Source organism: Aplysia californica, unplaced genomic scaffold (assembly GCF_000002075.1).
Source record: "Aplysia californica isolate F4 #8 unplaced genomic scaffold, AplCal3.0 scaffold00607, whole genome shotgun sequence".
Classification (NCBI taxonomy): domain Eukaryota; kingdom Metazoa; phylum Mollusca; class Gastropoda; order Aplysiida; family Aplysiidae; genus Aplysia; species Aplysia californica.
The window spans coordinates 389,816-417,739 of record NW_004797877.1 but is presented as its reverse complement, the minus strand read 5'-3'; the positions used below and the strand labels follow the sequence as shown (position 1 = coordinate 417,739).

At 41.1% G+C, this 27,924-nt stretch overlaps 1 protein-coding gene across 1 annotated transcript in view; it reads left to right on the top strand.

The window, feature by feature from the left end:
• Nucleotides 1-207: 207 nt before the first annotated feature.
• Nucleotides 208-27,924, top strand: part of LOC101852796 (peroxisome biogenesis factor 1) — a gene marked incomplete in the record, with an annotated part of 72,702 nt that continues 44,985 nt past the window's right edge. Inside the window, 14 exon segments of the mRNA XM_013087598.2 lie at nucleotides 208-528; nucleotides 3,830-3,973; nucleotides 7,687-7,773; nucleotides 8,418-8,532; nucleotides 10,746-10,931; nucleotides 11,791-12,025; nucleotides 12,741-13,044; nucleotides 15,343-15,718; nucleotides 15,974-16,104; nucleotides 17,583-17,706; nucleotides 19,906-19,944; nucleotides 24,541-24,763; nucleotides 25,575-25,807; nucleotides 27,359-27,529. Coding sequence (XP_012943052.1) covers nucleotides 406-528; nucleotides 3,830-3,973; nucleotides 7,687-7,773; nucleotides 8,418-8,532; nucleotides 10,746-10,931; nucleotides 11,791-12,025; nucleotides 12,741-13,044; nucleotides 15,343-15,718; nucleotides 15,974-16,104; nucleotides 17,583-17,706; nucleotides 19,906-19,944; nucleotides 24,541-24,763; nucleotides 25,575-25,807; nucleotides 27,359-27,529 — 2,491 coding nt within the window.

The window sequence follows — 27,924 nt, the reverse complement described above, 5'->3', positions numbered from 1 at the left end:
TAGATCTAATGAGACCTGTGTACTAAACAGGCTTGAGTCGATAGGGCCAAACCTAGATCTAAGTACGGCTAGACTGGCAGTTTTTTATATTAGATCTAGATCTAGATCTATCTAGATCTAGATTAGATCTAATTTTATTTTCCCAGGAACACACCAGCCTCTCATTTCGGGAATTCCCACAGGCTGCTGTTTCAGTGTTTCCAGTTTCCACTTCCGGAGCAGGGTCTATTGTGTAGCCTAGTAGTGTGTATTAGATCTTGCTTGTCTGAGTACTGACTGCTTATGGGCAGGCTACAGAGGCGAACGGAAAACATTGGACTTTCTACGAAAATGATACACTGTTTGAGTAAAGAGACAGAACTTGTTCCTTAATAGATCTAGATCTAGTTGTCTTATTTTCACACCATGAATTCAATAACAACGATCCTCGAATTTGGTGGAAACCACCATTGCTTTTTATGCATAACCAAAACCTACAGCTCCAGTGAATCCAGATCCCAGAAACTTTCAAGAGGTCGAGATGAAGAGGTAAAGTGTAAAGCATCCTGTTTTGTAGGTTCTAGATCCATCCCATTTTCATAGATCTAGAATCTATATGTGAAATTTTTAGCATTTGTATATCGAAGTGATTATTCGGACTCGAGTCCGAATATGAAAAAATGTTATTCGGGCTGATTCTTGTCCAGCATGACATCACTTTCAACTTCCTGTGACTCGTGAATCCGGCTTCCTGTCCTGCCTCACTCGTGACTCGCCTCAGGCTGGGTAGAGACCGGGATCACTTCGGGCAAAAAGGCGTTTTGTGCAGGAGCCGAGTTTTAATCTTATAAGTTATGATGAATTTGAGGCCGGCCTGAAAAGTTAGAGTGCTTCTAATAAATGTTTATTTGTCAAGAGGTCATCAGAAGCAATTAAAGATGGCTCATTAGCGTGTGTCTGGATCGGATGGGCGGCCTGCACACGTGTGGCTGTGTGCGTGTCGGGGAGGGTGGTGGGAGGGGGGGGGGCACTATCGGTCCGGACTTTGAACGTCGCATACGCGTCAGTCTTTTCCCCGCCGGCAACTGATCATTATTACAATAATAATTATATGCTAGTCTTGACGTAGATCTACGTAATGAATTGTGCGCTGATCTATGGAATCAAAAGTTGCCGTATGCTCAGCTCTACACAGCAACACAATTTTTTCTTGGTAAACAATCGATATGACACAGGCTTGTGTATTTGAACGAATCGGTCTTTTTTTTTTTTTACACAGTTCATAATATAATGCAGGTGCCAGGTGGTTTGCTTATCTTCAATTTTACCTTTTTCTACAACAAAGAAAGTGGGAAACGTGGGAGGGGGGGGGGGGGGCGATTCAATGAGGCGGCGGGCATTGGATCGGCAGATAAGGTGTGGGGGAAACTAAAAAATGGCGGAAAATTGGAAGCACTGAACGTTAGATCTATAGAACGAAGACACTTCCTTTTTTCCAGACATTCGGACTCGAGTCCGAATATGAAAATATGTTATTCGGACTCGAGTCCGAATAACGACGAATGGAATTAGAAAGTAGGACCCCCTTCGTCCACATATATATATGTTATTGTAATATTGTTATTTTAAATAAGGCCGGCTCTAGGTATATTGCTCCGAACGCTCGGGAAAATAAACTTGAACTCTATTTCTCCGAACGGTTTCCGTTCTCCAGATTTTTGGGTTATATGTGAACGCAGCGGCCTGTGTGTGTGCGGAGTGTGTGCGCGTGTGTGTGTGTGTGCGTGTCTGTGACTGAGTGTGAATGTGTGTGTGTGTGTGTGTGTTTGAGTTTGCATATAATATATATATGTGTGTGTGTGTGTGTGTGTGTGTGTGTGTGTGTGTGTGTGTGTGTGTGTGTGTGTAAGGTGTGAATGGGGCGTGAGGGGGGTGGGGGGGGGTGGAGGGATTTATTTTGTTTACATTTAAAGGATTATAGTTTTTTGCAAAATAGGTTACTGCTAAGGCCGATCAGTCTTGTTTTCTCACAGTACCTTTTGAAGCATTATAGTCCGGGGACGTTGCCCCAATAACTACTGAAGTATCTGAATATTCAGACATTAAAAAATCTCTAGCTCTAAAAATTGAATTCGATGCAAAAAAAAAAATGCTTCTTCCGAGTCCTCGCAGAATGGCAGAATGAAAGATCATGACGCCTAAATCTCGCAATTAACCAAAAAGTCTCGAGAGCGGAGACCGTTCGGAGAAATAAAGTTCAAGTTTATTTTGCCGAACGTTCGGAGAAATAGTCACTTCATTTAAATAATGTGGTTTAGAAGGGGGGGGGGGGAGGGGCAGCTGAAGGCTATCTCGCTTAGTGGATGAAATGTTACCAAATTTCACACTCATATTCAAGCATAGTAAGGAGTCTTAACCCTAGAAGCGCTCAGCGTTTCACCGGAAGTTACCTGCCAAAAATGCCCTGCTTGCGTGGCTGATCGGTTGTAAACATGGGTTTTTTTCCGGGGGGAGGGGGGGGGGAATCAGCTGAGATGCCCAAGATGTATACACCTGCTACTGAAAAATGACCATTTACTGCTCAACAGATGATAAAAGGCATATAAGACCCTATATCTTTTCTTAATGCTGATAGAATGAGCCATGCAAATATGATCGATCAAATAAAATACAAACAAAGTGCGAAACGCGATAAACTCAACAATTAGTACATCAGCATGGTGAAACAAGTGATAACACATAGCGTGTAGTCGCTCAGCTGGACCGCGTCACTTTATCGATCGATATCTTGGCCAAGAGACGCTCTACGAGCTCAAGATAACTTGCAAAGTCATTGGTCACTATTTATAACTTTGACCTGTAATTTACTCTGTCATTTTCCATAAGGAATTTTCCATTTTTATTTAAAAAGGTCAGCGTCTATGCCCTTTATATAGAGCCTGCGCGCTTCCCGGTTGAAGTAGGTCAGCCCTAAAAGGCCTGTGTGCTTCCTTAAAATCCGCCTTCAAATTTGAGAAAAAAAATTTGGTTCGATGGATGCGGCGGCCACTATTCTCGATTTTTGTGACATTTCTTACGTAGATATCTAATTAATTAATACTGCACTTATTTTTCATGGAAATAAATTGTTTTTTTGCATGTATCTTGGCAGACAATAACTAGATCTATAAATCTGTGAGATGAATTTTTCCTAATACAAGAAAATTTTTTATGAATTTTTTTCCTGAGGTATTCTCGATCTAGAGTTAGGATTCACGTTTGCAAAAGATCCTTAAAAATCCACACTCCCATCACCACCCACAAAATACTATTCCATATATATAAAAAATTGATCACCCAAAGTTTTAGAATTACATCTTATTCTTCATTTTGTGAAAATTTCATGAAGATGAATGAAAAATGGACGTGGAGGTAATAAAAAAATTATGTTTTGAAAAAAAACACATTTCCAGAAAACAGGTGATAAAAAAAATAATAGATTGAATTTATGAGGAAAAGATTGACTTTATGAGGCAGCTGGATATGAAAGATTATTAAGGGGAGGAGCGGCACCCTGAAAGTCCTGGTTCGCCTCAAAACTATGGATTTTAAGTTGTGTGCATTTTTTGCTTCTTCGGCCTCTCGTACAACTGTTTCATCGCTCAAGAACACCCTAAAGCCTTATTTCTTTCCATACCGGGGATGTTTGTCATCACCATGAGGACTGTTAATTTGATCAGGCTCAGGAGTTAGATATAGTTATTATTTTCATTCCTTTTCATTTGATCTACAGTTTCTGTGTCTCTAGTGTCCCCATTTTTGCAGTTTTTCTTTAAATAGTAATTCTTTTAACTTGTTATTGTTCTCCAAGATCCAAGTTTATGAGGCTGAGAACAACCAGGGGGCCAAGGTGTTCTTCAGCATCCACAGCAAGCTGGCAGACATTATGCCTGGGGACACGGTGCAGCTCAGCGGACAGTACGGGGTGAAGTTAGGTCTCAAGGACAACGAACCGGTAAGTAACAAAGCTGGCCAGGACCCACTGTGGGGGACAGGGTTGGTCAGAGGTCAATGGGTTTTTTTTTGGTAAGTTTTTGTTTTATGGATAAGGTCAGATGAGCGCGCGGGACACACCAAATATTTTCAGTTGGTAGGAAATTTTGAATTTTCACGGGCGTGGCCGAAGCCTACTCTTATTGATTTGGACCACCAAGGGATCTTTAACGTGCACAACTTGCACACGGGACTTCGGAGATTTTTCGCCCTTGTCCGAGAAGGCTTACTACCTATCATAAGATCAGGAGGTGTGGCTTAAAAACAGCAGTAAGAAGGAGCCACGGAGAAGCAGTAGAAAGGCTGCAGGAAGAATCAGGAGCCCTGATAAACAGGGGGCAAAGTAGGTGAGGGGGTGGGGGCAGGAAGTGAAGACGAAAGCAGACAACAACATTGTTAAAGAGCAGGAAAGGATGTGAAAGGTGAACATTTTAGAGAGAGGCGAACACCTTAACTTCTAGGCCACGAGAGCCCCCAGTCAGTGTTTGTTGAGTAGACAAGTCAAAAGAAGGCTTTTCTCCAGTGTAAGCTATAACTGTTGGTTGGCATTTTTTTTGGATAGATAGTCATGCTTCCGGCAAATGAATGCTGTTCCTACCCCGGGATAGATACATGAGCCTTGACTTTTCTCAGACTGAAATTCACAAGGTGGGTGGTTGGCAGGTGCTCTGATACTTGGAGGAACTATAATAGGAGAGGCCGCGAGTCGCGTAACGTGAAGCCGCTGCAGACGACGGTCGGCCATGTTTGTGAGATCAGCTCAGTTCTCTCAGTTGTAAACTTAATGTCAACCGAATGGCAGTTTGCGTAGCGTTCGGGTCCGGTGGGCCTCTCATTCAAAGGTCCTGGGTTCGAATCCGAGTAGTGGCGTAAAAATTTTGTTCCCTAAAATTCTACTTTCTCTTTCGTCTGCTTTCACCTCCACTTTCTGCCCCTACCTCCTCAGGGCTCCGGACTCTTTCTGCAGCCTTTCTACTGCTACTCCTTGGCTCCTTCTTACCTCTGTCTTTCAGCCACACCCCTGATCTTCTGGTAGGAAAGATCTACCCCTAGCCTTCTCGGACAAGGGTGAAAAAATCTCGGAGGTCGCGTATGCAAATTGCTCAAATTAAAGGTCCCTTGGTGGTCTAAAATCGATAAGAGTAGGCTTCGGTCGCCACCCAGGCAAAATTCAAAATTTCCTACCAAATGTTTTAAAAAATATCAGTCTCTAGCAATGGCACTGAACTTGATGACGAAGTGCCTTCTGATTTAGCCGTAAATGCATCTCACAGTAAAAACAGAATGAAAAAAGATTTCAGAAAATTCAGTTTGCCATGATGATAACTGCACATATGTGCCTAGATCTAGTCTAGCATACTTGTCAATTTGCTCTGCATGTTGCTTACATTGCTGGTTTTGTGTTGTTAAGGTTGACAAAGCATTTGAAAATGTGAAACCTGCATCGGTGCCTTTGTTGACTCCAATGTGTCAAAAGTAAATTCCTTGCTGTTTTTTGAAGTCTCGTCGGAGGTTCGACAGTGCCTTCAAAGAATGTCATTGAAGTGTGTTTGGTGTGTGAATAACATTTTTGATGCCATGTGTCGTCTGTCTGTGCATGGGGTGTGACATTGTCAAGAGTGAAATGTCATAAATTAGTGCAATCTGTTTTGAAAATCTTCTTATTATAAGCATTCTCTATCAATTTTTCAATACCCTTAACAGTATTTTGTAAAATTTAAATAAAGTGTCTTGGTGTTTTAAAGGTGCCCCTCCCTCCTCGCTTTATTTGGGGGGGGGGGGGGCTGTTTTATTCTTGTTTTTGTGTGTGGGTGTGTGTGTGTGGGGGGGGGGGGGGGGGTAATTTCCACCATCATACTTCACTCTTATCTGCCTTGCCCTCTCCTTCCTCATTCTTCGCCCATCCCATCCCCCCCTCATTACCATCTTTTGTGTAATCATTTTCAATTTTGTTAGAAATATATTCTGTTGTAAGTTTAAGTCAAGAAGACTACGTTTTTGTAAAAATAATGTCAGTGATGACATCATTTTGCACTGATGAAGTTCTATGACCGAAAAGTCTGCAAATTTTGTTATTTCGTTTTTTGTAAAAGTAATGAAGTTCTACTACCAAAAACTCAGCAAATGTTATCATCCCGTTTATAATTTTGTTTTGATCCTTATTATCCCAATTTTGTCTCTAAAACATGTAAAACAGAATATCTTACCATCACAATGTGTATACATAGTACACGTATTACTGTAAATATTCGACTAAATGAGGTGGTAATTTGATGCAAGTAAGATTTGTTAACATTTTTATTACATTACAACTGTACGTGAGTGCTTATAATGCTGTAATTAACATTGACAAAGAAATTTTGAGAGACAATGGAGTCCGAGCAGCTTGTTTTGAAAGGAGATTACGCTGCGTACGCTGCATTGTTTTGAACTTACAAAGATGGCGGCAGGCCCGATAAGCTCCGCCCTTTCGGCTTCAACTTGGTTGGAACTGTTGAGCGGGCGACGCAACGTTAGGGCCTCTCCCTATATAGTTACTCCAAGCTCTGATATGATTTGCTCCACTTCTTTCCTATCAAACGTCTATCGTCCTTATCTTTCCCTTTTTTGTGTTTGTTACTTTCTTGTACACCTCTAATCTTTGGCACTTATATGGCTTTATTGTGTAGCTAGTGCCGTAATACTCTTTCTAAAACGAAATGAAGTTCGCATGAATGATTGGCAATGGCAATGGGGGATCCTGCAGTTTCTTTTATGAGGCAGCAAAGAGTCCCCAAGTGCAACCTGCACAAGAAGATTAAGTACATGGCAATGACTCTCTTCTGTCAGTGTGAGAAGTAAAGCCACTACTTTAGTCATTTTAAGTAACTGCTGCAAATTTGTATGTTATCAAACCAAACTGGGTCAGGGCTATTAAGTTGTTGTGGTGTGTTTATATTTTATGTTTCATATTGTGTTTCATGGTTTTAGTCTTTTTGTCACAGACATTGTACTTTTCCCCTAACTAGTATCAGTGATCATAATCTTCCGCAGATCCCCGGAAATCCAGGATTTTCAGTGTTCTCGGCTTTTCCCTACCAGTTCTTCCTTTCCGTAATACCACTACATCCAATCCCATTAAGCTATTTTCCCTGTCCCCAAAGGTGTGTTAATTGTTGATTACAAGATTTCTTTTGAAACTGAAATTGATGTTAATAATTTTATGGGTTTGGTAGGGTCTCTTGATTTTATTTCGCGGGTACGGTACTTCTGTCGGGTGTATTTGCCTACTTTTTGACTTTTGATCGTTATGATCGCTGCAGTATGTTATTCTGTTGTTTGTGGGTGGTTGGAGGGTGCTCTGGTGTGGTTTGCTTCTTCTTTCCTATCAAACATCTAGCATTTTTATCTCCCCTCCTTCTTTTTTGTGTTTGTTACTCTCTTGTAACACCTCTGATCTTCGGCACTTATATGACCTTGTTGTGTTGCAAGTGCCGTAAAACTCTTACTAAAAAAAATAATAAAAAATTCTGTTGTTTCTGTCTGAATCATTTTCCCCTCTACCAACAATGTTCATGATGTGACTGCCCTCTGGTTTTTTTATTGTGAAGTATGATGGCCAGGAAATAGGACATATTTTTTGTGAAAAGTTGATCAAGATCTATCAATATATTTCCCTTTGTTAACTTCTGGCAGTTGATATTGAAACCCATCAAGTCTTCTGTGCAGACAGTTCGGCGTGTGAGCATGGACCCCCTGAGTGTGGACGACTGGGAGATTTTGGTGAGAATTTCGAGATGTTTAGTTTTCAAGTGTCTTTAATATTATTTCCCGTAGTGCTCTATGGGGTCTCTGTCGATGCTTTGGTGCTCAGTGCAACTTGTTCAAAAGTGCAGAACCTTTGATTTATCAGATTGTTATCCCCTGTCAGTTCAGTTTGGATCATAGAAGAGGCAGGCTGTTTTGACCTTGCTTGTCAGGGCCAACTCAGATTGGGTTTGTTGAAAACATTAAAGCAAAAAGATGGAGCAGCTCGATTAAGTCTGGTGGGTATTGAACTTATGTCTTTTGGGTGTATGAGTGAATGGCAGAGAGCCATGACACCGCGGATACCAGTTTCAAGTGTAGTCATTTATCTCTACAAAGTTGTTTGTGTATGTGTATGAATAAATCCTAACAAAACGTGATGTTGATCCAGGGTTGATCTGTTTGATGCTAACAATTGAAAAGTTTAATTTTGTTTGACATTTTTAAATGAATCTGGAATGTGAACCTTAGAGAACCTAAACAGATGGGTAACAGGGAAAGGTCAGGGAAACAGCTTTTTTTAAAGAGCATCCGGACAAAGGAAGGAATGGAGAACCATGATTGCTGATGTCTGCCACAAATATGGCACTTGATGATGGTGATTCTCCTCTTGTACACAGGAGCAAAATGCAGGCCGGGTGGAGTTGGTTCTGATGGACCAGGTACGAGTCGTGTGGCCGGGCCAGATCATTCCTGTGTGGATACAGAAGTCCTTGGTCATCTTCATGAAAGTCAGTGAGTACCGTCGAAATTGTCCAAGACAGCTGGCCATTGTCGAGGAACAAAGTGGTTGTCTTTGATATTTATAGACCCAGAGGACACATAAATCTATGCAGCTGGAATTGTGATTTCTAAGTGAATTACCTTATAGTTCTATTTATAGAAATCTCAAAAGTAGGTCAAATACGCATGTTGTTGTTAGCAATCCAGTAGCATCTACGCGTTTACTCTTGTGCATGATGCCATTCTGTGATAGCTGCATGTCTGTTCTAATTGTTGTCCTGAGGAGTAGAGGCAGTTAGATGTGTGGGGTAGCTTGGGAATAAAACATCCACTCAAATCGGTTAGTTTTCTACAGAAGAACAGATGATGTTCCACTGTCTCTGAAGGGTAGTCACATAGTGGGCAGGCAGCAGACTGCTTAACTCCAATTCAGTTGAGATGTTGATTGAGGGGTACATGTTGTGTTCTAAGTTGGAAGATTATGGTGGGGGGGATTAGTACTCTTCGAACAGGAAAAAAAAAGAGGAAGTGAACGGGTCAAGGGGTGACCCCAAAAAGAGACACATATTACTTTACTTTATATCTTACTTTTCCTATTTATTGTTTTATTTCATTTTATTATTATTATTATTATTATTATTATTATTATTATTATTATTAATATTATCACCTTTCTTTGACCTGAAGTTGGGACAGTGTTGGTGGGGTGGGAAGCAGAGGTTCATTGTCAGCACTGTACTGGATGTGACTTCACGTAGGGAATACCCAGCTTCATATATGTATCAAGCATGCATTTATTGGAGAGCCCTATGACTGCGGAGAAGGTGTAGAGACCATTTGCGTCTTGCTTGCTGACAACATTAACCCTCTGGGACCCGCCATGCCTTCCCCTGCCCCCATCTGCGGGGATGAGAGGACTTGATTGCTCTGGGAGGGGTGAAAGAAAACCCAGCTTTCAATTGTTATTATTATTATTATTTAAAAAAAAATTGATTGGACAGAAGTGTTTCAGAAACACAAAGCAGCTATGCTCTTAATAGTGTCTTTCTCTTCTTTATCTCCTCAAACATCTTCTCAATAATATAATACAACAGACACCAACATACCCATTCCTTTTTCTTACGACCTCTCTGTGGTGGAATTGGGTTTTTGTTTATGGCATTGCTCCTACAGCCGCCGCTTTATCTCCTACCCCGGGATGGAAGGAAAATCACAGATCCACTAGTTTAAGATGCTAAGTATGCAAATGAGTTGAGTGAAATCTGTGATTTGTGCCTTAATTCAGTGCCTACCCAATATGCATTACTCTTAGGTAAAATACCGCAGTAATAACAGCCCCCCCTCCACCAGAGCAGTGCTACTGACTGAAGTTGTCTTTAGGCCATTCCCAAAGTGGGGGATATTAACATGTTCTTATGTATAGTAGAATTGTAAATGGGCTGATTTATCAATGTCATGCTCGTACTGTGCCGGAACAACATAGGGGGAACTGCTGCTTTTTCTTTCCTCATCCTGACTATCGTCATTTACCTCTAATTCTTTTGTTTGTTTATCAATCTCTTGTGAACTGCTGTTTGCGGAGTGCTTTGATAGTCGAAGTAGACTTTGTGCTGTTGAGGCTAGAGAGGTGAGCAGAGTAAGCCTGATATCCCTTTTGGATTTCTCTGTTGACATCCACCCTTTGGCGCTCATATGACCTTATGCAGTTGCGGGCGCCGTATAACCTTACTGAAACTTAATTAAAAAGTCATAACAGCCTTAACAAACTTGTAATGTAATATTTTTTATGTTATCGTACTTTTTTTTTTTCATTTCAAATTTGAATAAGTAGGTTATGTATAAAACAAATTTCTTTTGTTGACAGCAAAAGGTTAATCACGATTATCACTTTGACAATAGCATGTTTGTAAAAGCCATTTTGACAAAATTTTCATTCACAAGAATTTATAGAGCTTGCATTCGCCTAGTTTTGGTGTAAATTACAATTATCCAAACTTGTTTCCCAAACTTTTTGTTTCAAATTTTTGCGAACATTTTCGCTCTCGTTTCAGCGATGAGCTTTTATTTTGAGGTTTCGCCTCCCAAATGTCGTTCAAAATGTGTTGAAAGGGACCCGAATCACAAACTTATACCTTTATCTGTCTGTGTTTTTGGCAAGATATCATGAAAAACTTTTGAGCTACTGTATTCTTTTACCTGCATTTTTTGTGTTATTAATTTCCCAGCCGGCTTAGAACCCATGTCGTCGTGTGCGGTCTTGGAGAAAAACTCGGAGATCGTCATCGCGGCCAAAGTGAGAGCCAGCCTGCCACCGAACTCGCTCAGCCTCCCACCCAAGAAGAGTCTTCCTGCTGGTCCATCGCAGGCAGCGCAGTCCCCACAGCTCATTGGCTCGCCGATGAAAGTGCCAGGTACTACACGGGGTATACGGCTGTATTATTGGGCTAGTTTTGTTTCATTATAAGTTTTTTGGTTGTGTAAGTAGACACGGCGTGACTATTCTTCTCATAGAAATTTTTATACACATATATACAGATGCATAATACCATGTTTTACGTACACACATGTCCATTAATTTTTAAGGTGTGATATTTTTATTAATGTAATGCGCATTGAGCATTTTTTAGAAAAAGGAAATGCACAGTGTCAATACTGTTTATTATTATTATTATTAGACAGTTTATAACATTATAGGGTACTTTAATTAGATTGTAATGATGTTTTGAACTGTTTCATGGTACTTTAGTTACTTATTATTAGGCTTGTTTTGTGTGCCAGAAAATTGTATAAAAATCTTGTTGAATTGTGGACTAGGTTTTCTGTTTTTGACTTACCTTATTGGGCAGTTCTTTAATTCTCTTTTATATCATTGAAGAACAGTTTTGTTTCTGGGGCAAATGTACAAGTGTTGCATTTTAGGGTTGTTTTGTAACATTACAAATTCAATTTTACCGCTATGAATATTTTTTTTTTAGTTACACTTTATTTTTCGTAAATGAGACAACAATTTAGTAATCTTTTTTTTATGTTTCGCTACTGTTTTTTTTCATCAAATGTAATTTTAAAATGTCTGCTTTTTTGGTTTTTGTTTTGCTTTATGTCAGTACTAAATGCCAAATCCTAAGTTAATGTTCTTCTCTTTTGCTCAAGTAAGAAAATATTTGTGCCCATAATTATGGTTTATGGGCCAATCCTCTTTAAAATTGATGTAATAATCGGTTCAGTGGAATTGAATTCTGTCACTGATGCAATGCTCGTGTGTCTGGTCAGAGTCCCCGTGCAAGGCACGGGTGAAGGATTCCCTGTCTGCCCCGGACTCCCTCGATACCCTGGAGCCCAAAATGACCAACCGCAGCCCTAACCGCAGTCCTCGGTTGGTGTCACGCAAGTCCTCGGTGAAGGTCCACAAGAACTACTTGTCCAACAGTGACCAGTTCCCGGACAGAGGGGAGTCGGGGAGGCAGATGGTTCGTCGGCAGTCATCGCTTATGGAGAGTGTGATGAGGTAGGAGGAGAATTGTGTGGATGGATAGAGGGATGGAGGGATGAACTGAGAGACAGACTGAGTAGACTGTAAATAGACAAACAAATGGATGGACTGATGGTTAGACAGATGGTTTGTCGACAGTCCCGGCTTATGGAGAGTGTGTTGAGGTAGGAGGAGAACTGTGAATGGAGGGAGAGTGGGAGGGAGAGATAGACAGATGAATTGAGGGACAGACTGAGTAGACAGTAAATAGCAGACAGATGGATGGACTGATGGATAGACAGATGGTTCGCCGGCAGTCCTGGGTTATGGAGAGTGTCATGAGGTAGGAGAACTGTGGAGGCAGACAGATGGAGAGATGGATGGAGGGACACAGGGACGGACAGACTAGACAGACAGACGGAGGGAAGGATGGATGGACAAGACAGACGAGAAAGATGAATGAATAGATGGACGTATAGATGGATGTACAGATAGACAGACAGACTGACAAACAATAGAGACCAGACAGATAGATGAATGGGCGGACAGAAGGATAGACAGTCAAACAAGACAGACTAGACAGAGGAACAAACAGACAGACACACAGACAGACACACAGACAGAGAGACAGTTGAACAGAGAAACAGACATAACTGGAAGAAGCATTAAAAGAAATGACGTTTAGCTTGAGTTGACAAGTTATGCTTTAGTACTGCGTCTTTATCGTCAGTGTGTCTGTCGTGTCTCCCAGGCGTATATTTCCCTTCATGGACAACCGTCGGGAAGACAGCGATAGCCACTCTCACTCCGACTCGGATGCGGGCTCGGCCATCGACTTCTCTATGCAGAACCTGCCGTCGCGCAACGCCGTGCTGCGAGTACAGCCCATGAGGCTCAGCTGCACGCTGGAGGACTGCATGGTCTCGCATGCTGCCCGGGCACGGGGCAGTCAGCCGGTCATGTCCAGCTCTCTGTTCAGCGGCAGGAAGTGGCCGTCGTTAGAGTCGCGGTTGGCGGAGGAGTATATGTGTGATGTCCCAGCCGAACTTTTCCAGGTCAGTAGTTTGCTATTGTTTGGCTCATTTCATCATCTCTGTATTCCGTCTCTGATTTCAATACTTTTTAATATGATTAATCTGCTAACCTTTGCATTTTGTCCCTGATTTTAATATATTACTAGCTGGGCCCCCTTTCAATGAAAGGGATGATCGGCACATTAACATTAACTGAAAGTCATTGGCCTACTACCTCGACCTTCGCGAGCGCGAGGGGTTCCAACTGCAGAACGTCGTTTTCTTTTCGGCATGGTCAGGCGCTATCTAGATTTAGATCTAGATTCAAATCTGAGACATGTTGACGTTGTTCCCAGTAATAAGAAAAGGAATTTGGCAAAAGAGTCCAGAAAAAGCGATGATGGGCATCAGACGAAAGGATCTCAGTCGAATTTAGCACCAAGTAAAAAAAGAAAACATGAGGCTAGATCTTTACGGATCGCACACTTAAAATTGTGATCAGTATTGCGCGACAATACGCGATAGTATCGAACGGAAGTATGACTTGAAATAAACAAACCTGGCGGATTTTCTAAAATTACTGAGACAGAAGTGTCGGACTACAAAAGCGATTGGCGAAATAAAGAAATTTAGCTTTTCTCAGCAAAACTGTCTCAAAACTGAAAAAACGAAGGGCGTCATGATCTGGAGAATATTTCAAAGAATCTTTTGGCGAAAGCCGCATGTCGATCGATGCAGCCATTAAAAAGCCTTTTGAATAGCAAAATTCGGCCACCACAAATAGATAATAGAAAATGTGATTAATTTAGTAATCACTGTACTCTGTCCCTAATATCAATATTTGTTTTGTGTTTAACTGGGTAATACTTGTATTCTGTCTCTGATTTCAATATTTGTGAGGCGTGCTAACAAAATGAGTTACTTCTCGCAATCCATGAATGGAGATATCAGCCAAAAATCAACACAAGGGTCATATTTGTAGACTCTAAACCAATGCCATTCTCATCAAGTTTAACATGTCTTTTATCATTTCATACTGATAAATTGTAAAACTTCAACCTATAAATTTGATGTTTCTTTTTCCATGGGTCTAGAATCTGAGAAGTAACTCATTTTGTCAGCACACTTCACATTTGTTATGTGGATGACTTGGTTAATCTGTACTCTGTCCCTCATTTGTTCTGTGATAAATGAAGTCAATTCAGTATTTTGTCCTTTTTCTATGCGGTTAGGTCTGAAGTCTGCCATTGATATATTATGTGTATAATGTCACTGATTTCAAGGAGTGTTAAGTAGGAATTTATAAAGATTTTTTTTCTTGAAATGTCATATAATCTTGTTTTATTGCAGAGGATTAAAAAAAAAAAAGGGTTCCTTCCCCCAATAATCAATTCCACTCGTTCTGTGCTCAGAATATGGTCAGGCTAGCTTATGTGATCTGTTCTATTTACATCTTTTTGGTTGTGTTTGTCTTACTGTTGTCCAAGGTCTTCTCCGTGGGTGGTTGGCGGGTGCTCTGGTGTGGTTTGCTTCTTCTTTCCTATCAAATATCTACCGTCCTTATCTCCCCTCCTTCTTTTTTATGTTTTTACTCTCTTGTAACACCTCTAATCTTCTGGCGCTCATATGACCTTATGCAGTTGTGAGCGCCGTAAAACCTCTACTAAAACAACAAACAAGGTCTTCTCCTTGAGAAATGAAAAGTAAATTAATTTGTTAAAATTCCACTTTTTGTGATCCTTGTAGAGAAATTTGGTTCACCATATCGTAATATGTGTATCATACATACATAAATATGGTACACAAATACAAAAAAAAAACATAGGTAGATGCATAAATACAAAGTGCAATGAAACAAATACGTATAAACATGGATAGATACATACGTCCTGAAATAAATATCCAGATATACTACAACACACCGTTGCTGGTGGCCACAGTGCAGTGCCCTGTTTTTTTTTTTAGCGAGGGTCATTTTGTCTTGCCCAAGGACATACCCCAGTAACCATCCACCTAAACGCTGTGTGTGGGTGGTTGGTGGGTGCTCTGGTGTAGTTTGCTTCTTCTTTCCTATCGTCTTTATCTCCCGTTATGCAGTTGTAAGCGCCGTAGAATCTCTACTTAAACTAACTAAAAACGCTGTGTAACCGACGTATGCTTCGCATTTATTGCGAGCCTGAACTCACTAACCACTCTGCCTCTAGAGCCTCATATTGGTCTGAGTACATGTTGTGTTTGCTGATCTGCCATAAATTACCCCCTCAAATCGATTCTTTTCCAATGACTTATTATTCTTCTTTTTCTTTTATCTTAAAAAAAAAAAATTACCCCCCTCTGCAGACGTCCACGGTGTACGTGGACTCTGAGTTCTTGAAGACGGAACGACAGCTTCACCCTCACCTCCCCTGCCTGCCCCCTGTTGTCATCGCTCGCATTGAGAAGCTCCCGTCGCCCCAGGAGAAATCCGAGGCCACCCGAGATCAGAATATGCGCAAGAAATCAAAGGAGGTGATTGGAAAAGATGGCACAGCTGCCGGAAAGAGTGAGGGAGGGGGAGGAGAGAAAGGGAAAGATGACTCTGCTGGCGATGACCTGGGCAAGTTCAAGGGCACCTGCTACGTGCGTGTGGTCGGCATCAACAGAAAGGCTAACTTGGTGGACGATGCGTGGCACGATGCAGCCGACAGGATTCTTACGGAACAAGCTCTCATGTGGGGTGAGCTTTTTGTGTCTGTGTGTGTCTATGTCTGTGTGTCTGTCTGCCTGCCTGCCTGCCTGCCTGCCTACCTATCTTTATGTGTGTGTGTGTGTGTGTGTGTTTGATGTACAGTGTTGTGTGTGTGTGTGTTTGATGTACAGTGTTGTGTGTGTGTGTGTTTGTGTGTGTGTGTGTGTGTGTGTTTCATGTACAGTGTAGTGTGTGTGTGTGTGTGTGTGGTGTGTGTTTCATGTAGGTTGTTGTTTGTTTCAGGTCACATGATTGTGCCAGACATTCTGCGGCGACAGCTCAAGCTTGATGCCACGGGCTCGGCCTGGCTACAGACTGGCGTCGTGGACATTGTGGTGCCCTACAAGATCTGCATCTATCCAGTCTCCGCAGTGGTGAGTTCTTCAAAATCTTGTCCCAGGTCTTCTTCTTCTCCATCGCATCACGCTTTAAATTGTGGTTGGTTGGCGGGTGCTCTGGTGTGGTTTGCTTCTTCTTTCTTGTCAAACATCTATAGTCTCTGTCTCTCCTCCTTCTTTTTAGTGTTTGTTACTCTCTTGTATCACCTCTAATCTTCGGCACTTGTATGACCTTATTGTGTTGCGAGTGCCGTAAAACACTTACTAAAGCAATTGAAATCCGGTATCTATCATTTACTGGGCCGTCCTGCTCAGTTCTTTTGTGGGCCCATGCAGCTTCTTTTGCAAGGTCATTTGGTTTAGCCACGTTTCCTCTCTCAGGGACCTGTGTGTCTTGCACTTCTGATTCATGTTTGTATCCGGTGGTCAGAGAGAAGTTTGTGAAAAGAACAAACATTCACTCTTTCCTGTGCCAATCTACAACATATTTTTTTGAACCGGTGCTGCATCTACGGTCTATCATCTCTTCATTATTCCATCAGTTGTATTTTCCTTTCTTTTCTACTCTTGTGAAAGTTTGCAGTGCATACTATTAATGAAAATTCTTTTTAAATATTTTTTTTTCTTGGAAAGAAGTGTTAGCTTTCGATTTCTGGGAAATGATAAGCCTGATAAATGGTGTGTCTCAGATCCAGCTCCACTAAAAACCTTAGGATTTTTTGTCAGCAATTTCTATCGCTCTTTGATATTATTATAAAGCAAATCCTGCTATGGTTGGATCAAAAAGGAAAGCACTACCTTCCCTTTGTATTGACTGGAGGTGTAAAGCAGGCCATATCAGTACTAAAGAACAAAATATTAACTTAGAAAACTGACTGCAGCTCCTTCCGAAAGTTTGTCTTGAGCTGATAAGATAAGATAAGGTACATCTTTAAGATAAGGTACATCTTTATTGTCCAGATCCTGTCACATTGGTTTGGTGCTTCTCCTTGTACTTACACACATACACACACACACACACACACACACACACACACACACACACACACACACACACACACGCACAAATGCATGCACATGTGCACACCCATATACACATGCACTCTTCTTTTACACATCCTCTCTTCCACACACACCTGAAGACATAACAGTTCACACTGTCATGGGTCCAACATGCTGGTGTTATGAAGTTTTTCTCTAATTCTTTCCCGTTTGTTTCTTCTCTTCCCTCCTTCTTTTTCCTTTCTCCTGTCTCCCTCCTGTCACCTCCTTCCTTCCTTCCTACCATTTTCCATGCTTGAACCTCTCGCCCTTCCATCTACTTTGTCCCTCTTTCTTCCTCCCTTTGTCTTGCATCCTCACACCATCTCCTACCCCCTTCCTCCTCTCTCCCTGTCTTTCCACCTCCTTCAACTTAACACCTTCTTCCACCTCACTCCCTCCCTGTCCACCCAATTTTCAATCGTCCCCCTCCTCCAATCACCCCTCCTACCACCTCCTGTCCCCCTAACCAGCCCAAGAAGTACACTGATGAAATGCTCAAGTCAGCGTTCCGAGCTCATATCCGGCTGGTCGCCGATGCTGAGCACCCACTTGTTGTCTTCCAGGGCCTTCTGCTAAAGTTCATGGTTTTCCCAGGTATGTTGATGCCATGTTATTATTGTCATTGTTGCTGTTGCTGTTTTTGATTCAGCTGGCATACTGGTGTTTTCCCTTCATCCCTGTGCCATGGTATGCAGATGTTGTGTAAAGTGATGTGCGATAAGTACTGTCAATGGTATGTGGTGTGTTTCTCTCACGCTAAAGACTAGGTTTGATCGCTTTTAGCTTGTTAGTAGTGGACGTGCTGTGTGGCTTTATGTTTGTCTTGTCCTGGGTGGTGATTTTCTGTGAGAGATTTCCATGGTTTAGAAATTGGAAGCAGATGGTTGCAGGGCACCACTGGTAGGTCCTACTTCTTTACTTTCCATCTTTTGTTTCTCTTCGTTTGTCTTCTTACTTCTTTCTCCAGCACTAAATGAACATTATTATGTCGATGTGCTTCTATTTACTTGAACCAAAAAAGAAGAAATTGGAAAAGACATGAACAGAGTTGTGACAGTTTCTTTACTCCTTGGCCATTTTGTTGGTGTGGTTTAAGGAAGTGCAAGACGGATAGCTGGCAAAAGACAGTGTTGGAGATGTAGTGGGCGTGTGCTGCATGTGTGTTCTTTTCTGCGCTGACAGTGACAGTGAGGCTTAGTTAGATGGGAAAATGTAGCCCTTGGCCTTCGTTAAAAAAGACCAGTGTTTTTGTCCAGGTTAGACTCTGCATTGTGCGAACATTTTCTAAGTGGGAAGCTGCCTTTGTAACATCCATTTGTTTGTGTGACATTGCTGCTTTTTAACACTTTCCCTACCACGAACCTGCGGCTCGCGGACCTGTCCTCGCTGGACCGAGAGCCGCAAAATACGGCTCGAGTGGCTCGCTATCTATTCCAATCCAGTAATAAAAAGACAAGAAATTCTCGGCCGATCCACATTTTCAAAATGATAGAATAGACTTCCTGTTAGCAGATACGAAAGAAAATATAGCACTGAGAGGCGATTTTTAGTTATTCCAGCGCTTTTTTTTGTCTCCTTCGAAACGTAAATATGTGGAAAAAAAGCGCTCCCCTGACTTCAGTATAATATGTCTCATATTTTCACTTCTATATTAGGTACTTATACATAACTTTCAGCATTTCTGTGCTTTACTTTAGGCAACCTACTTGGGAAGTTTGAATGATGCTGCTGTTGTACTTTTTTAGATGACCTTTCAAAGCTGGAAAATCGTTGATATCATATGACGCCTTCGATATTGCATAGTCACTTTTAGAAACCCCAAAGTAATATAATTGGAATAAATCTTCAATATCTTATCGCCATCTGATAGATTATTGTTTTACCTTCAGTTTGATAGGCCATAAGATATGGTTTGAGTGTGTTTAGTTGGATGCTTTGACATTTTCCTTTGGTGGGGTAGGGCGTAAAAATAGGTCAGGGAAAAGCCCTGGGCCAGTGTTGGATTTTGGCCCGGTAGGAAAAGAGTTAATTATAAGGTTAAAGTTATTTAGAAGACACAAAGAAAAGCATAAAGGGTCAAAAGGGTATTAATGAACACCCTTTGTGCTCAGTGATGGCTCGCATCACCCCAGGACCCCCCTTTCAGTGGCGCGGTTATCAATCGCGCGTTAAAAAAGTGATTTTGGCCAAAAATGGCATTTGACAGAGTCTTGCACTGAGCTGTGGAAATGAGGTCAGAGACTCCATGCGTCTAGCGTCGTGCCTGCTGCATGCCTTTTCAATCAGTTGTGTGTTGGTGGGGGGGGGGGAGGAAGGATCCGTGGGCTGTATGTGTCATGATGTGATGCAACGTGATATGCTGCGTCATGATGTAGTATGTCATGATGTGCTATGTCATGATCTATTGTGTCATGATGTAGTGTGTCATGATATAGTGTGTCATGATATAGTGTGTCATGATATAGTGTGTCATGATATAATGTGTCATGATATAGTGTGTCATGATGTGTCCTGTGTCATGATGTAGTGTGTCATGATGTAGTGTGTCATGATGTAGTGTGTCATGATGGGCTGTGATGTGATGTGTGCTGTGTCATGATATAGTGTGTCATGATATAGTGTGTCATGATATAGTGTGTCATGATGAAGTGCGTCATGATGTGCTGTGTTGTGATGTGTGCTGTGTCATGATATAGTGTGTCATGATATAGTGTGTCATGATGAAGTGCGTCATGATGTGCTGTGTTGTGATGTGTGCTGTGTCATGACCTGTGAGTGTACTTCTGTCCTTAGGCAAATATCTGAGAGCTGTAATGATGAAGCTGGGCCACGGTATGTATTTCCTGGGGGGGTGTGAGGTGTAAGTCGTTGTTGACCTCCTGTTGTATGGTCAACTCTTTATCCTCCTCCTCGTCACTTTTTCTGCCCTGGTTATTGGCGCAAGCCTGTCACACCAGCCGGCAGTTTGTGCGGCCTTGTCTTCTGTGTAGTCCCAGCATGAGCATCTCCAGTATCTCCTGACCTTTACAGACATTCATTAACCCAGTGTTTGTTTTGATTTTATATTTTGTTTTTTTATTTTTTTGTTTTTTGTTTGTTTGTTTGTGAAAGAGAAGTCGCACCATTGAACAGCTAGAGTAAGTTGTTCCGTTTCATGTTCCAAGAGATTATCTGGAAATTTGGATCAAATGAAAGTTCTTGAATGAAAATCTCTTCAAGACTGAAAAGTTTCTCCGCGATATTGTCCTTCTGAGTCCTCTGAAACTACACCGACAAAGTTTTTAAAGAGTGTCTCTGCCTTCAGAGCTCTCGTGGGAACAAGTAGTTAGTAGCTTTATAGACAAGTCACTACCTTAGAATTACAAAGTTCTATCTTGTGGGTGGTTGACGGGTGCCCTGGTGTGGTTTGTTTCTTCTTTCCTATCAAATATCTATCGTCCTTATCTCCCCTTCTTCTTTTTTATGTTTGTTACTCTCTTGTAACACCTCTAATCTTCTGGCGCTCATATGACCTTATGCAGTTGCAAGTGCCGTAAAACCTCTACTAGAAACTAAAAAGTTCTATCTTACATTTTTGGCTGTTTTGAGTTACAAAGACTATGAGGTCAGAAACTGAATGTTCTATCTGCTCTACCAAAATCATGTAAGATTGTTCAGAGTCGTTATCAAGATATTCATTCAAAGAATTGCATTTGAAAAAGCTTGACATGATGGAAAACTCAGAATTTTTTACGTCAAATTTCTCAAAACTAGTTTCTGAACAGATAGAACTTCGTAATTCTAGGGTAGCGAAGGGTCAAGATCCTTAACACTGTGATGTTATGTCATGGAGGGTTCAGGACATGGGTTTTATTTTTAGATGATATCAATGTAAAATATCAATGCTCTGAATTTTTAAGATACTGTTCCTATGTGGCCTAGTGAGTTTTATCATCAGAACAAAGAAATCAAGCTTCTAGCTGTGGTAAAAAACAGAAAAAAAAGTTGTTTCATGGTGCGACTGGACATTTCAAGTGCATGAGTCATTGTCTTTTTGTGAAAGTGATTTTTTGGTTGGAAATCTTCTCTCCTTACTTTCATCTTTTGTATGGAGAGAGTTTGCAGCTCATGTATCAAGCATGAATGCTGCAATTTGCACCTATAATTGAAAAAAATGTACGTGCTTGTCTTTACGGCTGGTGCCTCATGCTACATGAAACTGCAGTGTCTGTTCTGTTGGTGTAGAGCTCGGCACATTCTTACCTGTAGATCTTGCGCTGTACATCAGTACCTCAGTGACTCTCAATATAGCTGTGCTTTTTTTTGCTTTTTTAAAGCAGTGACTAAGAAATTTCTCTCATTTTGTTTCTCTGCTCAGAATGACTGTATTGTACAGAATTGCTTCAGCTGTGCTTTTGGGCAGGGGCAGGGATACATGCATGAGCAGAGAGTGAGTGAGAGAGAGAGAGAGAGAGAAAGAGAGAGAGAGATAGAGAAAGAGAGAGAGAGAGAGATTGCCTTGACTGAAAAAGGTTATTTGTATAGGATGTGCACACAAAACACTTGCCAGAATGAAATATTGTACTATGATATTAAGCATGAAAATCACTTTGTCTTAAAGTGGATTGACGCCACAGTTTTCGTTTGAACCTGTGGCCACTTTTCGAAATGTCACCATATTCATGTTTAGAGCTGAAATTCCTTCTCCTGGGCATCAGGTGGTTGGCACAAGTAGCTTATGTAGCATATAACTCAGACCCTGCGTCTTGCATTATGTCTTTAAAGTCCATCCTTGACAGGTTCTGTCCCTTTTCCTCTTTCGTTTGTGATTGGAGAGCACCACTGGTATGTCATACCTCTTTACTTTTTCTCTGGCCTCCTCAGTCTGTCTGCCTGTCTGTCTTGTTCTTTCCCAAATTTAAATAACCGAACCTTGACGATGCTGATTCAGTCTTCTCTTTCCTCAGACTAAACTGAACTAAGTCATTTCAATTTGACTAAAATCGTCTTTTTTTGGGGTTTCTTTTCTAAATGCTGTGCGGGTCTGGTTTGAAATCATACCAGGGTACTTTCGAGTCTTCTTATTAATTATTAGCTCTTTCGCTAGGTCTAGCGAGATGTGAAAATATTCATGTAATTCATCTGCTTCTGGTCTTGTATTCTTCAGCTGAGTCTGAAATATTCTGAAATCTGTTACGACATGGTGAAATCAGGCACTCATCAATTTTTGGACATGTTGAATTTTTTGTACTGTCTTAAAGCTTGTTTACTTGTCTTGCACTTAGCGAAAAAAATACCTATTTACCGTAAATAGAAGTCGAGATATTTGCAGTTGAAGGAGATGGGGGTTATCTGGTGTCAGAGGTAAAATTAGCAAGAAAATGGCGGCCAAAGTTTGGTGACTTTTACGTTTTTCAGTGCCTTTGATCGTTTTTCAGGAAACGATCAGGAAACGACAAATGCTGTTTTTGGGACACCTGAATAGACATATAGGTCTTGAACATCTAGCTCTCACTGGCAAAATCGAATGCAAACGAGGCAGGAGTAGGCCCAGATCAACCTACTTAAGAAACTTAAACAAATGAGAAAGGTCCGGGAAACGTAGCTTTTTTAAGAGCATCTGATCTAAGGAATGAATGGAGAACCATAATCGCCGATGTCTGGCGCAGATCTGGCTCTAGATGATGATGATGATCATTATTCAGTAAAATCCACTCAGAAATGTGTTTTTAAATAGACATAAAAGGTGTTGAGACAAAAAATAAATAAAGGAAAAATTTGCCAATGGCCAGAAAAATGCCGGTTTCTTTGCTTCTTTTATTCTGACGAGCGCCTGATTTCACCACGCTGCCTTACTAAAAAAATGTTGGAAAATGAAAATTCCTAAACTAGTGCGACATCAGCCTTCTTCAGGTTGCTCTATGTCCACACTGCTAAAAGGAAGCTAAAGCAGTGAAGCCTATGGGGAAAGAAATAAAGAGGGTGAATCTCTTAATAAGCTATTTATATTTGTGCAAGTTATTAATTAAGTTCCATTTTTTAACCAAAGAAGAGGCAATGAGGATATGTTCGAGATACACGACTGTATAAGAAAGCGAAAGTGTTTTTGGAGCTGTTCTGCACAAGTGACTTGTCCACATGCGAGGTCCACGCAATTTCAGTATTGTGAGAGCTGTGACTAACCAATTTCTTTCCTGATGTAAACATTCATTTTTTTTTTTCAATTTTCATTCATAACTTTTATTGGGACTTCCTCATTGTTGTTGTAGAAGTGCTACACCCCCCACCTCCCCACCCCAATTAAATTAGATATAGATCTAGATTAGGTTATTCACGAGGTAGAGCAGGCTGCTATGTCGCAAAAGCTGTCTACCATGACTTACAAAGCCATTCACACAGCTGCTTTGCTCGTTTTAGCTTTTGTTTATTTGTTATTCTAAAAAAAACCCAACTGATTTGAGAAAATAATTTGGACAGTTTTTTTAGTTCGATACAGTGAGTAACACATATTTGAATCGCCATATAAGGCTTTCTTGGACTTGTTTTGGCTGAAGAATTTTTTTATGGTGACCACCTGTAAGGCTCGGTCTTTCTAGAGGTGGGTGTTGACGCGGTAGGTCCTGTCTTTTGAACAATCTCACTGTGCTGGGAGAGATGTTTTACTCTCTTGTGATCGTAGGGAGGTGCACCGATAAAAGACTGAGAGGCTTTTTGTAGCATTTTATCGATGACTTGTGTTTATGCTCTATGGTGCTGCTGGTTCTGTAATGGACCAAATGTGGAAGAGTGCGGTCAAAAGTGGCACAAAGTCCAGAATTTTCTCAGATTTCTTGGAAGTTTTGCTGTCCTGTCGGTGTCCTCCACCCTCAAAATGACCGGTACAATCTTGGACTTGTCGTTTTATTTCAGGAAATGTGAAGCTAGATTTACAAATGTCTTTTTTGTATGTAGGCTGGGCAATAGTTCTGTGAGGCTGGCTCTTTTTTTTCCTTTGATTTTTTAGGCAAAGGCACTAATTGTATGATAAAAATGTAGTTTTTGTACACTAAGGAACCCATAGTTTAGTGTGTACATCACAAACTCTTGTGATCATTATAATTTTTCTCAAAGTTCCATGATGGAATTTTGTTTTTTGAACTTTGAATGTCTCAAATGTCACACTCGTTTGATTGTTACTAATTTTTTTTCTTCGTTTCTCTCTGGAAATTTGTTCTTTGTTGAAGAGATAAAATCGTTTGAAAATTCTTACTTTTTTTTTTTACATATTTGAAGCTGAAAGATGAGGATGTCAATTGCCAAATTTATTTGATTGTTGCAGTTACGTTTCATGAATTTTTTTTGAACTTTCACGAAGGGTCTTTGTGTACTCTGAAATTTGTTGCAGAATTTTGAATATCAGAAAGAACAAATTCATTAGTACAACATAATTCTCCCCCCCCGCTGTCCCAGGTGTCTCGGTGGAAGCCCAGATCACTTTCTTCGGTGAGAATGACGTGAGCAGCGAGAAGGGCGTGACCATGCTGAGTGAGATGAACATCGACTCGGTGCGCGTCCTGGAGGTGGTGCGTGACAGCCGCGAGGACAAGCTCAAGGTCGTCAACATGCTGCTGTCTTACTCCAGTGTGGCCGACTTTGACCCCGTGCCCCCCACCGTCAAGCTCAAACACCTGGGGTCAGTAGCCAGACGGCCTTCAATTTATTCATTTATTTAGTTTTTTCACCATGGCATTTTTTAATGTCAGGTTTTTGTCAGGGAGAGAGTAAACTTGATCCGAAGATTTTTGTGTCCAAACCCCATTTTTGGAAACAGTTTTAAAAAAAAAAGAGTTACATTTTACTGCTCAGGAAATATGTTTGTACATGTAAGATTATGATGATAATTATCAATGATTTGAAAACTATATATTATCTGTATATATGTGTGACAATGATTATGTATTGCAGCCCTTGTGATAAAAACAGCTACCCCACAAAAATTTCAATAAAAATTTTTTGTGGTGAATCGATTGTAAATTATCCATTACACACGTTTAGTTCAAAATAGGTCTGAATTCTGATTAGAAAAACGTTATAAATAAAGACAAACAACCTCGCTGGTGGCCAGGTTGTTAGGTGATGGAACAAGATAAAGTTTTTGCTTCTCCTGTAAAATTCACCCAGCCAGGGTTAGCCGGTCTTATCACAAGGACGTGCTGACAAAGACAAAATCTATTACTTCTCAAAATCCAAGAATGGGAATATCGGCTGAAAATCGACACTGGGGTCACATTTACAGATTTTCAATTGATGCCAATTTGTTCAAGTCTACCGTGTATTTTATTATTCCATACTAACATATTGTACAAACTCCAAGTTGATGTATCAATTTCCATAAGGCTAAAATCTGAGAAGTAACTCATTTTGTCAGCACACCTCACAAAATATGTTATTAATAAGAGAGAGAATTCTGGAAACCTTTCTCCATACTTTGCTTTGTCTGACAGCGGGTTTGGCGGCCTGGCTCGGCAGGCGTTGAACCACCTCCACACCAGCATCGGGGCTCGCCCTCTGAGCCGCAGCTGCTTCATGGCCCGGGCCGGCCTCAGCCACGGCCTCCTGCTCATCACCGGCCCCAAAGGCTGCGGGAAAACCTCGCTGGCCAAGGCTCTGTGTCGCAAGATGTTCCACTCCCCGGTCATGGCTCACATCACCTTCATCGACTGCAAGGTGCTCAGAGGTAATTCTTCCTTCCTTTCTTCCTTCCTCTGGCTGGCCTCTGTTAGGAGGGCGGCAGTCTGCCGCAGGCAGACAGGTAAGAGGTAACCTCGTGTGGCCTCGTCCAGAGTACATCTGGGCCAGGTCTTGCATTGTTCTCCATGAGTGAGCCTCGATGTGCTTCCCCCCTCAGGCACTCGTACAGTCGTGCACTCGCGCTTTAAAGAGGTAAATTTTCTTCTTCTTCCTTCTTCATGGTAGATGGGGAGGACTGAAGTGTTGATGAACTCCGCAGTGATTCCTAGGTCTAGAGGGCTGCCATACAGCTTCTGGTGCATGTCCCTGGGGTTGAGGCCTGTATTTTTGTCTTGCATGCTGTATCCAGTAGTGGGCAGTCCTGGAGAATATACTGTGCATCTTGGTGGCTGGCACCACAAGGACAGTCGGGTCCACCGCCGACCTTGAGTCGGGAGAACATGTGATGTTTTAGCCTGTATATGACAGGGGAGTGTTGACCATGAAGTATAAACGTAGCCTTTGTCCCACTCCTTGATCATATTCTGCACTATGCTTATAGAAGTATGTTTCTGTGTTTTACTGTTACAATATATAGAATTTTTAGTGTTTTAAAGAAAAGTTTGCTTAATAAATTACACACCAGTCTTCCAAATTCTTCCGTTGTAAGGAAGATTGGGCGACATGTTTTTTTGTTTTTGTTTTTAAATTCTGTACTTCACTATCTTATTTCTTTTTTGTGTTTATCAATTCTCATACAAAATATTTCTCTTTTGTAAAAATGTATTCTTGTAGAACAGGCAAACAGACAAATATTTTTTGTAAAACTTTTGTGTCCAAAGTTCTGATGCACTCACATGCTCTTGACGAATAAATGTTTGGCTTTGGTACTACAACATAAGCGTTAAGCACAAATTTGTACAAACTTCCAACTTATAGAAAAAAAAACTTTCATTCATTTCCATAAAGAAAAGAGTACACAGATGTTTAGCAAGCTTTAAAGCTTCAAACTTTATTTGTTCTGAAAAGTAAAAAAAAAAGCAACCCAAAACTCCTTGCTTCCTCTCAGAGCGAAACATAATAATATTATACCTGCTGAAGGCTGAGACACTTCTACCACAGTCATTAGTGAAGAGAAAAGTCATTTTTTGTTGTTTTCAAGAAGAATAGAATCATGATTTTGACAAATTATGTGCAGGTCTATGTTTAGAAAGAACAAAAAAAGCATCATGTCATTGCAGATTTTCAAAATATGACCCCTTTTTGCTCCCTCATCTGATATATTGCTGATTTATGGCATGTTGAACATCACAACAAAGCAACAAATCAAATGGTGTTGTGCTCAAATCTTGACCATCTTTCATCCTGTCAGGGCAGTTAGCGGGTGCTCTGGTGTGGTTTGTTCCTTCTGTCCTTTCAAACATCTACCATCCTTATCTCCTTTTTTTTTTGTGTTTCTTACTCTCTTGTAACACCTCAAATCTTTGGCATTTATATGACCTTATTGCGGTGCAAGTACTGTAAAACTCTTACCAAAACCTAAACTTTCACCCTGCAGGAAAAACTGTGTCCAACATCCAGAAGATCCTGGAGTCTGTGTTTGATGAGGCGGCGTGGCGGGAGCCGTCGGTGGTTGTCTTTGACAACCTGGACGTGATTGTACCGGCGCCCAGCGGGCCGGAGAGCGAGATGAGCGGGGAGGCGCTCTACTCCGCCAAAAATGCCCAAGGTATGTCAGCAAAACAAGCTTTGTGGAGGGAAAATTGTGTATGCTTTAAAAGAAGCCACGAGTATTTGGAGTGAAAACAGTTCTAAATTTTAAAATAATTTTGCAGGGGGGGTTTTTTGCTGGGTTTTTTTTCTTTACTTTATTTTTCCGATCCAGCAGTCATCAGAGGTTGAGCCTTGCAGCCTGTTGATGCCCAAGAATATACAGGTTTTTATCAGCAGTGTTTTGTTGTTGTATAGAGTATTTCCGATATCTGGGGAGGCACGTAGGTAGGTACTACACAGGTCGCTAAGTGCAGGGCAGATAAAGAGGTGATATGATACTGTTTCATCCTGGCAGTCACACAGCGGGGCAGTCAGGTGGGGTACCGGTTTTTTTAATAGATTAGAAAAATA